Genomic DNA, 16,652 nt, shown 5'->3' on the forward strand with positions numbered 1-16,652 from the left:
GACATTGCTCTTGTATTATGGCGTCATGGAGGTGCCTGACGTTGGGGTATGGTCTCCAAGAGGGAACGTGTCGAATCCTGGGTTGGTGGGTGTCTTCCTGACAAAATAAAAGATTGGTATTAGGAACATGGCGTAGGATCTTTGGGCAAAGTGCGTAGCTGATTAGCAGGTTCTGTCGTGTAATATTGTGTGTGGGGTGTCCGCTGGGAGTGTAGCACAAACAGCATGGGAACCCGCAGGAGTGTCTGAGTCAAGAAGGCAAACAGTGGGGGACTGGGGCCCAGGAGGTGGGTGCTTTCACTGAGGCAGGCTTGCTGGAGGTGGGTCTCTGGGAACAGCTGCAGAACGGCTGTGAGGTCCAGCAGTACGACAGCCTCAGGATCCTTTGGACCCTGCTCATCAATTTTTACCTCCAGGCAATTATTTGGTTCAGCATATACGTATGGCGATATCGTCCCATCTTTTAAAAAAATACACAAAAAAGAGGCTTTTACCACATTCTCCCATCTTTATTTTTATCTACAAAAATTTTTAATGTTTATTTATGAGAGACAGAGAGAGAGTGGGGGAGGGGCAGAGAGAGACAGAGACACAGAATCCGAGGCAGGCTCCAGGCTCTGAGATGTCAGCACAGAGCCCGATGCGGGGCTCCAACTCACAAGCGGTAAGGTCATGACCTGAACCGACTGAGCCACCCAGGTGCCCCTTTTCTCGCATCTCTAAAATAAAGAACCTTCCATCAGCTGCATTCCCCGTGGTGGTAAGTGCCCTGGGGTGTGCTCCATTTTAGAGCAGAATACACTGAACACTTGTTTATACTCTGCCTCACATCTTGGTTCCAGTTCTGTTTCATATCCACTGCGCTGCTGAGACTCTCCATGTCCGAGTCACCAGGGACCTCCCCACTTCTCAGTCCAGGAACTGGCTTCCCCTTATCTTCATGCTGGTCCCAGCCACAGCACGCCAGGCTCCTCTTTCTGAAGCACTCTTCTCTTGGTTTCCACATCACACTAGTTTTTTACAAGTAAAACTACCACTTACCTGTTTTAACGTTCTTCTCCATGTTCATGAGTCTGTTCCCGGTGCCTGTTTCTCCTAACTCCTTGGTCTCTGACTGCAGGAGCACCCCTGGGCTTAGGCCTTGAAAACCCTTCTCACTTCCTGCCTTTCCTCCTCGGCCCATCTCATGACTTTCAACACTGATGTCTCCTTTCACTGTTCCACCAGACTTCTCCCCTGAAACCAGGGGCCTTTACCCAGCTGTCTCCTCGATGTCTCTGCTGGGACAACAGCCTGGTATCTTCACCTTAATATGTCCAGCAGTGACCCCCCCCCCCAACTCCTCCAAACCTGTCCCTTGCAGTCTGCCTCTGCATATAGGGTGACCCTGTATTTCCTGGGCTTAGATGGGCATCTTGACATGTTTGCAAAACAGACATTACTTGTTAGTGTTTTAACTTAGGACACAATAAATAAAAATCAGATGTTTACCCAAAATGGATAAGTGAATACATGAGGTATGGTGGACATTTGGAAGAATGCAGTCCCTTCTGATTTGCTTCCTTTAATACTTTCTGATCTTACCTCCTTGTCTCCTCTACTCACCCTGCTCCAGCTGCACAGGCTTCTCTGTCCTTTCTGGAGCTCAGAACACCACTACCTTAGGGTCTTCACATGGGTGTCCTTCTGCCTCGAAGTCTCTGACCCCTCACGTGCAGGTCGTAAAATCTCTTCTTTCCTCTGGTCTTTGTTCTGATATCACCTCTCAGTGGCGCCTTCTCGCCCCCGCTCCCTTTAAATTTCCAGCCACGTCCCCACCCCCAATTCTGGTCCACAGTGCCTCCTTGGCATCTCTCTCCTGCTCCTTCCCCTTCCACTGGCTGGATATTCATGACAGCAAGGCCCCTGGGGATCCAGAGCCAGAAGGGGGATGTGCTGGGTGGGCCTCCTGAGTGTGCTCCACCCAGCTTCACGCTGTAAATCTGAGGCTGTCTGCAGATACAGCTCTTGTGTGCCTCCCAAAGATTCCCTTCAAATGGCCAAGGGGAGACAGGGCCTGATCTCAGTCCTAGTTAAAGTGCCTGGGGGGTTTCTGATGTGTCTCCAGCGCTGAGCACCAAGGCTGTGGTGCTGCATGTCTGAGGCTGACATCAGCCTCTGACCCAGGGAGAGGTGAGGGGGCCCCTGCTCTGCATGGGGTGTGATCGGGGCGGGCCTGTGACCTGCAGGGGAGGGTCAGGTCCCGCCCAGGTCCCCACTGATGCTGTGTGCGGGGGGGGGGGGGGGGGGGGGGGGGCTTCACCAGGGCGGGAGCCGGTTCTGAAGAAGAAGGTGGGAAGGTCACTTGCTGGCCTCTGGAGGAGTCCACTGTCCCGGGGCACCCCCCATGTTTTCACATGGAGAGGCCTTCCCGTGTGAGGCTGCAGGATGGGAAGGACCCAGACTGACTCAAAGCATTAAGCTGGGGGCGCCTGGGTGGCGCAGTCGGTTAAGCGTCCGACTTCAGCCAGGTCACGATCTCGCGGTCCGTGAGTTCGAGCCCCGCGTCAGGCTCTGGGCTGATGGCTCGGAGCCTGGAGCCTGTTTCCGATTCTGTGTCTCCCTCTCTGTCTGCCCCTCCCCCGTTCATGCTCTGTCTCTCTCTGTCCCAAAAATAAATAAACGTTGAAAAAAAAATTAAAAAAAAAAAAGCATTAAGCTGCGTTTTCTTGACACTTAGGATTGAATTCCCAAGCCTGATCCTGCCTGAGGAAGAATCCTGGAAAGGGAGGAAGAGCAAAGGAAAGGAGTCGGGAATGGCCGTCTGTCAGGTGAAGTCGTATCCTGGGTCGATTTCCTGTCTCTCATTCCTGCAAGGCCCTTCTTGGACTTGCCAACCTTGTCTGAGTCTGAAGTGTTTGTCCACACTCCCCCAGGCCTTCCCCGGTCCCTCTCCTCTGCACTTAGATTCCAGCTCGTAGTGACCCAGGGATCGGAGCCTGTGAGGGGGCTGCACTGGGCACATCCTGAGGGGCTTCGCAGCAGGCGAGTGGAGACGGGTGGTGTCAGTGTGGCTGGGCTGCAGGGGGTGTTTAGGGGCCGCCTCTGGACACACTGTAGGCTCTCTGTCGACCAGGATGAAAGAAGCCGTGTGTGGAAGTCCTGGATTCATGTGTAGGAAGAGTTGGAAGATTCTGGAAAAGAAGAGTGGTAAGAAGAAAGCAGCTCTGCCTGACCTTGTAATGCATTCAGAGCTAAACAAGTGCACCATGGTGTTTCTGGTTCCAAACTACTAATTTAGAATCAAGTTCAGAAATCAGCATCCATGATAGTGGATGTTTTATTCCATAGTTGGTTTTACAGTGTGGAGTCAACCTAATCAATGGTAAAGGTTTTAAAAAAATCATTCTCAGCACATCTGTCCCACAGAGACCATGGCGCTCCTACAACAGCTCTTGTGAGGCAGATGTTTTAGATGAAAATGGTGTTAATTTAGCCCAGATCTGGAGCATAGAACTTTATCTTCACCATCAGAGGGGCTGTAGCCATCTGGTTCCACCATTATTTTTAAGTATTATATCTCATTGACCTTAGACATCATGAGTGAGTGACATGTATTGATTGGTTGATTGAATAAGCTCCAGACCAAGAAGCAACTTAGGCACGAAGATGTAGTCAGAAGGGGATGCTCTTCCCTGTCACTTCCCCACCCTTCATGTCTCAACAGGGAACTGATGTTGTCAGTTCTGTGGCAGGAGTCAGTTCAAACCTGATACAAATGCATTTAACACTGGTATGAAATTTTAGGAAATCTCGATGAAGTTTGTCGTAACATTTTATTATGCAAATTAGAAAAATTTACATAGCACGTCTAGACACTGTTTTCATGTTAATCAACACAATCAGACACAGCTTGCTCATTTAGAGCCTCATTGGATCATTTTCTTAATGGGGACACACGGGGACCTTTGCCATTTTTCGCTGATGTAAAGAATGCCACGATGGCTGTGTAGGAGTAGGCCGGCCTCTCTGCAGATGTCTCAGGATTTCTCTGGGTCAGGCAACTCAACGTGTGATTACTGGGTTAAGGACAGTGCATTTCACATTAGCATAGATTCTGTCCGATATGGTCTCCTAAAGCTACGAAGTACCCCATCCCACAACAACACGTGAGATTCCCCCCCTGATGTAAGCAAAATTGGTACTGTAATCTCTTTGTGTTTGAAAATTGGGGAGAAATTGACAATCCGTTGTATTTCCATTTTCCACCTACTTGTAACTTTCATTAGTTTTGTGGGAATAAAACCTGGATTTTCATACTTTGCTGTTCTCCTTTGATATATTTTTAAGGGCTATTTTATGGCTTAATTCTTTACACACAGCCTTGTGTCTTTATTTTATCAGTGTTTTGAGGTGAAATGTAAATCTTTCCTTCTTGCCCTCTACTTTCTGATCTTTCTTAGGCAGATCTGAGCTAGCATAATCTCAAGGTATTATGTTCCATTTAGTACTCTTTTCTTAAAATTATCTCCTTAAATTGGCTTTTTGTATATATCTGGTAGTTATTTATTTCATTGATTGTAAAGTTTCATGTAACACACACATTAATAGGTTCATGTGTTTTTTGGCAAATCTCTCCATTTAATTTTTGTTTTCAAAATTATTTTTCCTCAGCACAATGGCCACTGTTTCGTTTTTTTAAATCCCACATTTCTTCTGCATTTGAATTGCTCTGAGTTTCTAAATCACTGAGGTCTTTATGTCACCACACCTCCAGTAAGAATTAGGTTTGGGGGCGCCTGGGTGGCTCAGTCAGCTGAGCATCTGCCTTTGGCTCAGGTCATGATCTTGTGGTTCATGAGTTCGAGCCCCGCGTTGGGCTCTTTGCTGACAGCTCGGAGCCTGGAATCTACTTCAGATTCCATGTCTCCCTCTCTCTCTGCCCCTCCACTGCTCGTGTTCTCTCTCTCTCAAAAGTAAAAAAAAACATTAAAAAAATTAAAAAACAAAAAGAATTAGGTTTGTCAGTTTTTGGTCATGTCTTTGTTATGTCCTTCACATAGGTTGGGAAATGTCTTGCAAATAGGTTCCTCAGTGCAACTTCTAATGGGAATGAGTGTTTCCCCCCAGCTGGGCCCAGCTTAGGCATCCAGAGCAGCGGTGAATGGCAGGAGCCTGGCTGGCCCACCTACCTCAGCCTCACCTTTGGTGGAAATGTTTCCAGTGCTTACTGTGGATTGTGATGCTTGGTGGAAAGTTCTTCCTCAATAAAAACGTTTCAGATGTCCTGTTTGGTATGATTTAAAAAAAAATTTTTTTAACATTTATATTTTGAGAGAGACAGAGCATGAGATGGGGAGGGGCAGAGAGAGGGGAGTCCTAGATTCTGAAGCAGGCTCTACGCTCTGAGCTGTCAGCACAGAACCAGATGCGGGGCTCGAACTCACGAAGCGAGAGATCATGACCCGTGATCTGAGCTGAAGTCAGATGCTTAACTAACTGAGCCACCCAGGCGCCCCCCACCCCTTTTATGTTTTTGGTTTTTTTTTTTTTTTATTTTTAATCATCCAATATTTCTTCAAAGATCTGCTGTGACCAACCTGTGTTCTATTTAGTTCAATTAATGTACATTAGTAAAGTTCATCAACCCGAATCCTTTTTTTGTTGTTTTTAGTGGAATAAGCTCCATTTGATGCATACATTCCATAATGGCTAAATGTCTGACTTTAAATGAAAACATGTATTTATATTTTTGCATATAGTTTGTCACACCTGAAGTTACCTCTTGTGCTCTAGATCCACTAGATGTGTAGAACTGTCACTCAGGAGAAGGTCACGTGTACGGCGTCCATATAATCAACCGCGAGTTGGGTATTTTTCATTTATATCGTTCTTTTTATTGTCCACAAAAATGGGAAATCTACAGTGATGTAGTGGATTCGATATCCTCTGATAGAAAAATATAATGAAACAAAATTAGGGACCTAAGAATTGCTCACAGTTACCTGTTCTTGCCCAAAATGATATGTCAGAACATTCACTTTGGTTGAATCGGGCCTTACACTGCTCTCCCACTCATATTTTGTGTGAACAGAACTCACCCCCAAGGATCGGTGGTGAAATGTGTTTTTCATTTCAGGAACGGCTGACCTTCAGGGATGTGGCCATAGAATTCTCTCAGGAGGAATGGGTGTGCCTGGACCCCGCTCAGAGGGCCTTGTACAGGGACGTGATGCTGGAGAACTACAGGAACCTGGTCTCCCTGGGCAAGGAAAACGTCCCTCCAGAAGTCGGGATCTGCCCCAGTGAGTCTCTTGGGAGCCCTTGCTCTGCTTGATGGAGATTGAGGCTGGGTTCATTTTGAAATGAGAACTTTTATGAGGCGGCATCCCCTTCCGCTCCCCCTTTCGTCAGATGGTCTGCCCACCCCACCCTAGATTAGTGGTGCCTCCAGAAGTTGAGGAAGAACAAAACCTTATGGCAAACTTTAAAAAACGTCTCATTCTGGATCCACTTAGATCCGTGTACTTCTGACTCAGTAGTTCTTGGAAGAGAGCTGGATATCTAGGTTTTAAAAATATTCCATAAGCATTCAGGAGACAGTGAAGAGGCCTGTGGAATGTTTTTCTAGACATCTGTAACATCCTCTTTCCTCAGCTGAACAAAGGGCTGGAATTGGATTCTGGAAAAGATACAGCACATCACATTCCTTTTTTTTTTTTTTTCATTCCTTTCTTTTTATAAGCAGGAATCTCTCTTTCTGTCTTGAATGATATCTTTATTTTGGAGCAAGGGAAAGAGCCCCAGACTGGAGAGCAAGGTGAAAACAGTGAAAAAACCAAACGGGTGGGAACATAGGCAAGAGCTCAGAAGGGCAGAGAGGAGGCCGCACCATTAATGGTGTTTGGGGAACTCTCCGCCAGTGGGGGAGTTCTGTGGGAAAACAAATGTGTCTTTCTTGTGAGCTCTCAGAGGAAAAGTTTGCTTCCCTTCCCCTCATCACTCCCTTCTTCAGACGTGTAGAAATGCATCCTCCTAGCCCCTGGCTCATGCAAAGACCAAGGCAAAATCTTTGTCATGACCTGTAGCACTCTATTAAGTGCCCCATGACCTCTTTTTTTTTTTTAAGATTTAATTTTTGGGGCACCTGAGTGGTTCAGTTGGTTAAGTGTCGGACTTCGGCCTAGGTGGCGATCTCCTGGTTTGTGGGCTCCAGCCCCACGTAGGGCTCCATGCGGACAGCTCAGAGCCGAGAGCCGCTTCGGATTATGTATCCCCCTCTCTCTCTGCCCCTCTCCAGCTCGTGCTCTCAAAAATAAATAAATGTTAAGATTTTATTTTTAAGTAATCTCTCCACCTAACGTGGGGCTCGATCTTACAAACTCAAGATCAAGAGTTGCAAGCCCTCTTGCTGAGCCAGCCAGGCGTCCATGCCCCCTGTGACCTCTTTTGTTCCTTGACCATGAAGGGCACTAGGGGGCTGGTTTTAAGGGGTTCTCTTTCTCTTTCTCATTCTTTTCTCATTCTCATTCTCTTTCTTTCTTTTCTCATTCCATTCTTGTTCCCAGTACACACGGGTCAGAGCTGAAGCCTCCCCAATCCTGGCATCAGGACTTCTCTAGGATCATCCTCAGTCTGTGTGCTTAGGAGACCTGCTCCTGGTGTTGGAAAACATCAGCATCTGTGGGCCCAGAGCTCTCTGCCTCTTCAGGCCCTTTCTTCAGTTTTGCTTTTGCCCCATGTTAGAGTGTGTGTCACGGGGGTGGGTGGGTCTCTCAATCCAGCCCCGAAACTGCTTTGACTCAGCAGCAGTATAAGCACGTCCACACCACACTATGTAAGTTTCGCTATGTTGTGTGTTTTTGTTACTTTTCTCTCAAAGTATTTTCTACTTTGCTGTGTGATACCTTCTTTGACTCATGGGATTTTTTAAGTGTTTAAAGATCTTCATGTATTTACGTCCTTTCCAGTTTTCCTTCAGTTACTAATGTCAAGTTTCATTCTTCTGCGGTTGAAGAAAATACTTTGTATGATTTCATTCTTTTTCAATTTGTTGATACTTACTTCACGGACTGATATATGGTCTGTCCTGGAGAATGTCCCACGTGCAAGTGGGGAAGAATGTATTTTGCTCTTATGGGCGGGGTGCTCCATATACGTCTGTCAGCGCTTGCTGGTTTATACTCGGCTAAAATTGTCTGTGTCCTTCCTGAATTTCTGTCTGGCTGTACTCTCCATCATTGAAAGTGAGGTCTGGAAGTCTCCAAATACTCTTCTACCACTATTTTTATTTCTCCCTTCAATTCTATAAATATTTGTTTCATATATCTTGGGGTTCTCTTGTGTACAAGTTCATATTTGCTGTAATTCCTTAATGAGTTATACTTTTTAAAATATATATTGTCCCTTGTCTCGTTAACAATTTTTACTTAAAGTCTGTTTTTTCTGATACTCCAGACACTAGGAAAACAAAAAATTAATTAGATTTGCATTGCTCTCTGAGCCCACAGTATCTCCAAGGTATGCCTGTATATAAAAACTTTCTTCTTTTATTTTTTATTTTTTTTAGTGTTTATTTATGAGAGAGACAGAGAGCGAGCAGGGGAGGGGCAGAGAGAGAGGGAGACACAGAATCTGAAGCAGGCTCCAGGCTCTGCACTGTCACCACAGAGCCCAATGCAGGGCTCAAACTCACAGACTATAAGATCATGACCTGAGCTGGTCAGATGCTTAACTGACTGAGCCACCCAGGCGCCCCTAAAAACTTTGCTTCTATAAATCCTGTCCTTCTCTCCTCTGCTGCTGTCACAAATTCTGTATATATATTGTGTGACCATCAGTGGTTCACATTTAAATCACAGATTTTAAATACTGTTTGATGTTGTTGTTTTAATCAATAGGGAAAAAGAGTGACAAACTGAAAACACAATACTAACCTTATACTCACCAGTCTACTGTCTTTATTACTGTTTCTTATTTCTTGATGTGGATTCCAGTTTTTGTTTCTTCCTTCATGTTAGCCTCAAGCATTCCCTTTACTAATTTTTTGTTAGACTGGTCTTCCAGCAAGGGACTCCCCAGTTTTGTTTTGTTTTTCTGGCAACGTTTTAAGTTTTCTTCTATTTTTGAAGGATAGTTTGAAGTGTGCAGAATTCTTAATAGACCTTTATTTCTCTTTAGCGCTGTGAAAATGTCATCCCGTTGCCTTCTGGCCCATACGGTTTCTGGTGTGAAATCATTGGGTAATTTTATTGACGATCTCTTTTACCAGAGGAACTACCCTTTGCTGCTTTCAGGGTTCTGTGTCTTTGGCTTTTGACAGCTTGATTATGAAGTGTTTCACTGTGGGCATCTTTCAGTTTATCTCACTCGGGCCTTGCTGAACTCCTTGGATATGTTTGTAGGTTTATGTACTTCACCAAATTTGGGAATTTTTCTGCCTTATTACTTCAAATATTTTTTCTGCCCATTTCATTCTGTCCTCTCCTTCTGGGATTCCCATGATCTATGTTGGTACACTTGAAAGTGCCCCGCGAGTCTCTTGTTCCATTCATTTTTCTTCATGCTTTTTTCTTCTGCTGAGATGGAGTAATCTCAGTGGACTTAATTTGTTCAATTCGCCTGTTCAATTTGGTGCTAAACTCCCTTAGGGCTTTTCCATTTTAGTTTCTGTACTTTTCAGCTCCAGAATGTCGATTCTGGTTCCTTTTTCTAATTTCTGCCTCTTTCTTGATATTCTCAGTTTTGAGAAATATTGCTGTCATTGGGTCCTTTGGTTATTTGCATATGGTCTCTTCATAGTTCTTTCAGCATAGTTCTTTCAAAATAGTGACATAAATTCTTTGTCTAGCAAAGTCTGAAGTCTGGGCTTCCTCAGGGACAATCTTTGTTAAATTGCTTCTTTTCCTATGTATGGGCTATACATTATTGTTGGTTTGCCTGCCTCATAATTATGTTTTTAAGTTAAACATTTTGAGTATTATGACAACTCTGGAAGTCACATTCTCCCCCACCCATACCCGCACCTCAGCATTGCTTATTGTTGTTTACTGCAGTTGCTGTTGTCTGTTTAGTCATTTTTCTGAGTCAGTTTTGTAAAGTCTGTATTGTTTGTCACATCTGGTTTGCTTAGTGGTGAGCTAGTGATTAAACGCATAACTTCTCAAACACCTAGAACCAAAAAAACCAAAAAGCAAGAGACTCCTAGTCTTTGGAAATAGACTTTGTACGTTTGTTTGGGAATACCCAAAACTCAGCTTGGCGGTTTACAGTGGGGTCTTAGCCTTTACCTCCTGCTTCTGCCAAGCCTGAAGGTTAGCAGGAGGTGAGGCACAGGGTCACCTCACGTGTTTTCTGAGCACTGGCCCCACCCTGGGAATGTGCACGACTTAGATTCCTAGGAACGTGTAGCTGTTTTTCAAAGCCCTTATTCCCCAAAGCATTTTACTCCCCAGCCCTTCATCCCTGGCTTCACAGTGTCTTCTCTTGGCCCCAAGCGTGCCGTCTGCTAGTATACTTGCCTTTAAATATGCTTGTCAAATGGACACCACTCCCACCCCACCTGGCAAAGCACCTCTTGAATTCGGCAAAGGCAAAACTTTTTGAGCCAGTTTTTCAGTGAGCCACCAAGCATATCAAAGTAAAACCCACAATTCTTAGAGAATCAAGTCTGTTCTGCCACTCCCAGTACATGGGACCTATAGCAGGAACATGGGCTGCCTCTATGCTGTAGAGAATGGGATTGGGCCAGGGGAAGTTAAAATGTTAAAATCTCTCCAACTGAGATCAGCTGCCTTTTTCTTAAGTACCTACGTGATTGCTATAAATCTTTGTGTGGTTTCCAGAATTTTGATGAAGTTGATTCTGACAGTTTTTGCCAACTTACTTGCTGTTTTTTTTTTTTCAATGTTTATTTATTTTTGGGACAGCGAGAGACAGAGCATGAACGGGGGAGGGGCAGAGAGAGAGGGAGACACAGAATTGGAAACAGGCTCCAGGCTCTGAGCCATCAGCCCAGAGCCTGATGCGGGGCTCGAACTCACGGACCGCGAGATCGTGACCTGGCTGAAGTCGGACGCTTAACCGACTGCACCACCCAGGCGCCCCTGCTTGCTGTTTTTATAGAGAGATGGACTTAGAATATTCCACGATTTTCATGCTGTTACTTTTACCCAGTTCTTTACAATACTATTTATCTGAAAACTGATATTTCAGAAGCCACTGGGCATGTGTGTAACTTAGACTGCTATGAATATGTGGAAGCTTTTCTCAACATGTTTTCCAATTCTCATATTGTGTGCTCTTTCTGGAATATAAGTCCTTTCCCTTGTTATTAAGAGAGAAATCATTAGAATTCCAGTCTATAATTGTGTGTAAGTGTGGTTACTTATTATTTACCTGTTGGATTTATGTTGGTTTAATTTAAAAATTTCATTTATTGTCATCTACAGATTAGGAGTTTCAGTATCTAGTATGGAATATGACTGCAATTCACCAATTGTTAAATGTTCTAAAATGCCTATTCTGCATACAGCATAGACAGTTTTAGAGTAGATACTAAGAATATTTTCTTATTCCAATGATGTTGTATTAAATTATTCTTGACTTATTACCTTTTTATTTTTACTTTTATAGTTTGTAACTTCCAGGTATTTATCTTATTCATTTTTTTTTGGAGGACTTTTTTTTTTTTTTAAATTTTTTTTCAACGTTTATTTATTTTTGGGACAGAGAGAGACAGAGCATGAATGGGGGAGGGGCAGAGAGAGAGGGAGACACAGAATCGGAAACAGGCTCCAGGCTCTGAGCCATCAACCCAGAGCCCGATGCGGGGCTCGAACTCACGGACCGCAAGATCGTGACCTGGCTGAAGTCGGACGCTTAACCGACTGCGCCACCCAGGCGCCCCTGGAGGACTTTATTTTTAAGCAATCTCTATACCCAACATCGGGCTCAAACTCATGACCCCGAGATCATGGGTCACATGCTCTACCGACTGAGCCAGCTAGGCGTCCCTAATTCATATTTTTATGGATTGTCATTACTTCATGTAGAACTGTGCCTCATCATTTATTTGCATATAGTAATTATACTGTAAATATGCATTTCTATAATATGTTTTCAGTACGACACACCTATTTGTCTACTGGCATTTGGTGTGTATTTTGATGTGGTGGGCAAAGAATTCACTTTCTTTCAGAACTTACGTAAGTTTACATAATGTGAATGATTTGGTCATAGGGTGTTTCAAAGTAGGTTTCTCTTAATATAATTCGAAATACATGTTATCTTTTATTAAAAGATTCTATTCACTTTGCCTTCTTAAACATTTACAGACTTTGGTTGAGAAGTTTTTATTTCTTCAATGTAAGTTTTACTTTTAGTCTAACATCCATCTTGCAACTCTAGTTAATATGAAGACTTTTTTTTATATATCTTTCAGATAGCTCTGCTACATTCGTGATCAAGGAATTATTACCAAAGAAAGACATTAATAATGGAGAATTATACCAGTCAGTGCTCTTGGGAAGACCTGAAAGCCATGGCCTTGAGGATTTTGACTTCAGGGAAGTCTGGGGAAATGCATATGAATTTGAGAGCAAGTGCGAATATGAAGAAAGAAATTCAAAAGGAATGCTTGTGACAGATAACCTAAATCTCAGTGGTCGAAGAGATAAACAAGACAGCAAATCCTGGATTAATTTACCTTTAAAGCACAGTGTTTCTTTAAGAAAAAGTACATATCAATATTTTAAACAAGGGAAATCATTAATAAAGAATTTGTTAAAAATAAAAACCAATATAATCTATCCAGGAAACAAGTATACAAAATGTTTTGAAAATAGAATTGCATTAAGCTCCCAGTCACATCTGGCTGAATTATTTCAAACTGAGGAGAAAATTAGTGGATGTAATCAAGTTGAGAAGTCTGTCAAAACTTGTTCCATTTTGCCGCTTCAGAGATTGCCTCCTAGTGTCAAAACCAACATTTGTAATAAATATGGAAAGGTTTTTATGTGTCCTTCATTGCTTACACAGCACCAGAAAACAAAAGTTAGAGAAAAACCATACAAATGTAACGAATGTGGAAAGACTTTTAGCCATCATTCAGTCCTTACTAGTCATCAGAGAATTCATTCTGAGCAGAGACCATACAAATGTAATGAGTGTGGTAAAGCCTTTAAGCAGTTCTCAAACCTCACAAGACATCAGAGAATCCATACGGGAGAGAAACCATATAAATGTAATATATGTGACAAGGTCTTTAATCAAAATTCCCACCTTACAAACCATTGGAGAATTCATACTGGAGAAAAACCACACAAATGTCACGAATGTGGTAAGGCTTTTATCAAGTGTTCAGACCTCTGGCGTCATGAGAGAATTCATACAGGAGAGAAACCTTACAAATGTAATGAATGTGGTAAGGGTTTTACCAAACGTTCATATCTTTGGGATCACAAGAGAATTCATACTGGAGAGAAACCATACAAATGTATTGAATGTGGCAAGGTTTTTAGGCAGTGGTCTACCCTCAGGATTCATCGAAGAATCCATACCGGCGAGAAACCTTATAAATGTAATGAGTGTGGCAAGGCTTTTAAGCAATGCTCACACCTCACTAAGCATCAGAATGTACATCCTGGAGAGAAGCCACACAAATGTACTGTGTGTGCCAAGGCTTTTATCCACATTTCAAGTCTTGTGAAACATCAGAAAATTCATTCTGGAGAAAAACCATACAAATGTAATGAATGTGGTAAGGCTTTTATCCAAAGTTCAAGTCTTGTGGATCATCAGAGAATTCATACTGGTGAGAAACCTCACAAATGTAATGACTGTGGCAAAGCCTTTACTGTGCGTTCAAGCCTAACTAAACATAAAAAAAACCATACTGGTGAGAAACCTTATAAATGTAATGAATGTGATAAAGCATATACACAGCTTGTACACCTTACTAGACATCAGAAAATACATACTGAAAAGAAACATGATGAATCAGGTATACATGGTAATGCTTTTATTCAAAGCTCAAGCCTGGGGGATCATCAGAGAATTCATGGAAGAGAGAAACCTTATAAATGTAATGAGTGTGGCAAATCCTTTAACTGGTGTTCACGCCTTACTCGACATCAAAGAATCCATACTGGAGAGAAACCATATAAATGTAATGTGTGTGGCAAGGCTTTTAGTCAAAATTCAAACCTTACAATTCATCAGAGAATTCATACTGGAGAGAAACCTTACAAATGTAATGAATGTGACAAAGCCTTTAAGCAGTATTCAAGCCTCATAAGACATCAGAATATACATCCTGGAGAGAAACCACACAAATGTATTGTGTGTGGGAAGGCTTTTATCAAACGTTCGCATCTCTGGGGTCATGAGAGAATGCATACTGGAGAGAAACCATACAAATGTATTGAATGTGGCAAGGCCTTTAGACAATGGTCTGACCTCAGGATTCACCAAAGAATTCATACTGAAGAGGAACCTTAGAAATGTAATGAATGGTGGGGTGCTTGGGTGGCTCAGCCAGTTAAGTGACTGACTTCAGCTCAGGTCATGATCTTGTCGTTCATGAGTTTGAGCCCTGCATTGGGCTCCACGCTGGTGGTGCAGAACCTATTTGGGATTCTCTCTCTCTCTCTCTGTCTCTCTCCTTCTGTCTGCCCCTTCTCCACTCTCTCTCAAAATAAATAAACTTTTTTAAAATGTGAGTAAAAAAGAAACATAATGAATGAAAATCATTTAACCATTTTCCACAATACACTATATATCAGAGGATTTATACTAGGGAGAATTAAGTCTAGTCCAAGATTAATCAACCTCAGATGTTAAATTATTCACAGTAATTAAAAGTCAAATCATTTAAGACTCATGAGATGAGTGTCAGTGGAACAAGGTGATCTTTAGTAGTGATGTACCATTTATTAAAAAAAATTTTTTTAAGTGCCATCTTTTTTTATTATTTTGAGAGAGAGAGGGAGAGAGAATCCCAAGCAGTCTCTGTGCTGTCAGCACACAGCCCAGTGTGGGTTTCAAATTCATAAACCATAAGATCAGGACCTGAGCTGAAACCATGAGTCAATGCTTAACCCACTGAGCCACCCAGGTGCCCCTGTACCATTTCTTTTAAACCTACTTTTTTTGTTTTTAATTTGAGGTTTCTTAAAAAGCCTACATTACTATTGATGTCTTTCAACCTGAAGTTTGGTGTTCTACTTTCATTACATGTTTTTTTTGTGTGTTACCATGATGGTTTCTGGGAGCAGATCAATATGATAAAAGGGCCCACTTTATTAAATGAGAATCATTCTTATCCACGTATCCTGAAGGAACACTGAATTTTAACATACAATGTTGTGTGGTATTGAATGAGAAAATGGGTTGGGCAGAGAATATATGTCAAACAATGATGTAAATAGTATGTTCAGGATCCCTTCTACAGATTTGTCAGTACAACAGAGGGCCACTGGATTATCAGAAACCACTGTTGTGCCAGATAGCATGAAAAAGCAGGCTTTAAGATTGAGAGACTGAGATTTTCATGATAGGTTAGCAGGGACTGCTTATGTGCTAGAAATAATGGAGAAGAAATGATAGTCATCCTCTCCCTGTAATGAAAATAGTGGCTGTATATCAAAGATAAGTGAAAATTTAGCCTTATTTTGGGGAACTAAAAGCAATTATCAGAGAGGAGAACTTAATCAAAACAACCAGAATACAGTGTAGAGGTACTGGATTTGTGTTTAACCACTGCACTGATGCTGTTTTACTCAGAATATATCATAGTTATGTTTTCGTTAATAAAATGTAATCATTTCTTCAAAGCTCTAAATGAATTATTTTCTTCCCCCTATCAGATCAAGTCTATCCTGTCTCATTATAGTACTTCAACACAAACATTAACAATACATCTTCAGGCTGTCAAGGCTGAAAAGCATCTGCAACAATTTTCTTCCCTGATGGAATCAAATAACATAAAACTTTATGAATATATACTCATAATTTACTTGAGTTACTCCCTCCACCCTCTGCCTCTTGGATATTTATGTGGCTATGATTGAAAACAGCACAGCAGTGCAACCTTAGACTCCAAACATTTGAAGTGCAATTCATCAGTGTGCACCTGATGTTTCCATATGCCCTTGTTTGTGCCTACACGAGACTCACGACTTGTACTGGCCTTGATTTACATGAAGCAATACACACACACACACACACACACACACACACACACACACACACATATATCTATATAGGGATAATAGATAATACACATACACACACACACACACACACACAATCTCTACACCCAACGTGGGGCTCAAACTCAAAACAACCTGAAATCAAGGGTCACTTGCTCTACTGACTGAGCCAGCCAGGCTGAGCCCTGGGGCAAAATATATTAAGCATATGAGAGGTGTCAGGAAATAAAAGAAAATTTCAGGAGTAGAAATATGATATGTGCAAAGTTTCCCCCCAACCGCTACTTGGAGCTTTCACTAGAGTAATTTGGAAAGCTCACTGATCATGAGTTTCCCCGTAAGAATGAACATATACACTTGAGGATACATTAGTCTTGCTTTGTAGGCCAACTAGGAGTTTCACATATCGATCCCCTTGAAAATAGTTAATTTGCACTTTTAGATATTCCACAGACATGGGAT

The 16,652-nt window shown here is 42.5% G+C and overlaps 2 protein-coding genes across 22 annotated transcripts in view; one reads left to right on the plus strand and one right to left on the minus strand.

Annotated features, from left to right (window-relative positions):
• Positions 1-3,033: 3,033 nt before the first annotated feature.
• The window catches only part of FELCATV1R9 (vomeronasal 1 receptor felCatV1R9), a 109,970-nt gene continuing 96,351 nt past the window's right edge, over positions 3,034-16,652 (minus strand). For 9 of the 21 annotated variants that reach the window (XR_006590101.1, XR_002738391.2, XR_006590104.1 and 6 more), the window contains 3 exons: positions 5,762-5,928; positions 5,183-5,266; positions 3,797-4,058 (listed from right to left, as the gene is read on the minus strand). The gene's annotated coding sequence lies outside the window, so the exon portion shown is untranslated. Of the gene's footprint in view, positions 3,174-3,796; positions 4,059-5,171; positions 5,267-5,751; positions 5,929-15,815; positions 15,945-16,652 lie in introns of those variants that run through there. The other 12 variants (XR_006590110.1, XR_006590106.1, XR_006590105.1 and 9 more) reach the window with 10 other exon arrangements.
• On the plus strand, positions 5,922-15,816 carry LOC101090977 (zinc finger protein 677-like). The gene is made up of 2 exons (XM_019818524.3): positions 5,922-6,284; positions 12,422-15,816. Exons 1-2 carry the CDS (start codon positions 6,005-6,007, stop codon positions 14,476-14,478), a joined length of 2,337 nt encoding a protein of 778 aa, XP_019674083.3. The 5' UTR covers positions 5,922-6,004; the 3' UTR covers positions 14,479-15,816.

This window comes from Felis catus, chromosome E2, assembly GCF_018350175.1.
Source record: "Felis catus isolate Fca126 chromosome E2, F.catus_Fca126_mat1.0, whole genome shotgun sequence".
NCBI classification, from domain to species: Eukaryota; Metazoa; Chordata; class Mammalia; order Carnivora; family Felidae; genus Felis; species Felis catus.

Excerpts from the sequence above, each read along its gene's own strand:
- LOC101090977 (XM_019818524.3), top strand. The coding sequence starts at position 6,005 with ATGTCAGAACATTCACTTTGGTTGAATCGGGCCTTACACTGCTCTCCC. Across the intron at positions 6,285-12,421 it reads AGAAGTCGGGATCTGCCCCA|ATAGCTCTGCTACATTCGTG; the intron begins GTGAGTCTCTTG and ends TATATCTTTCAG.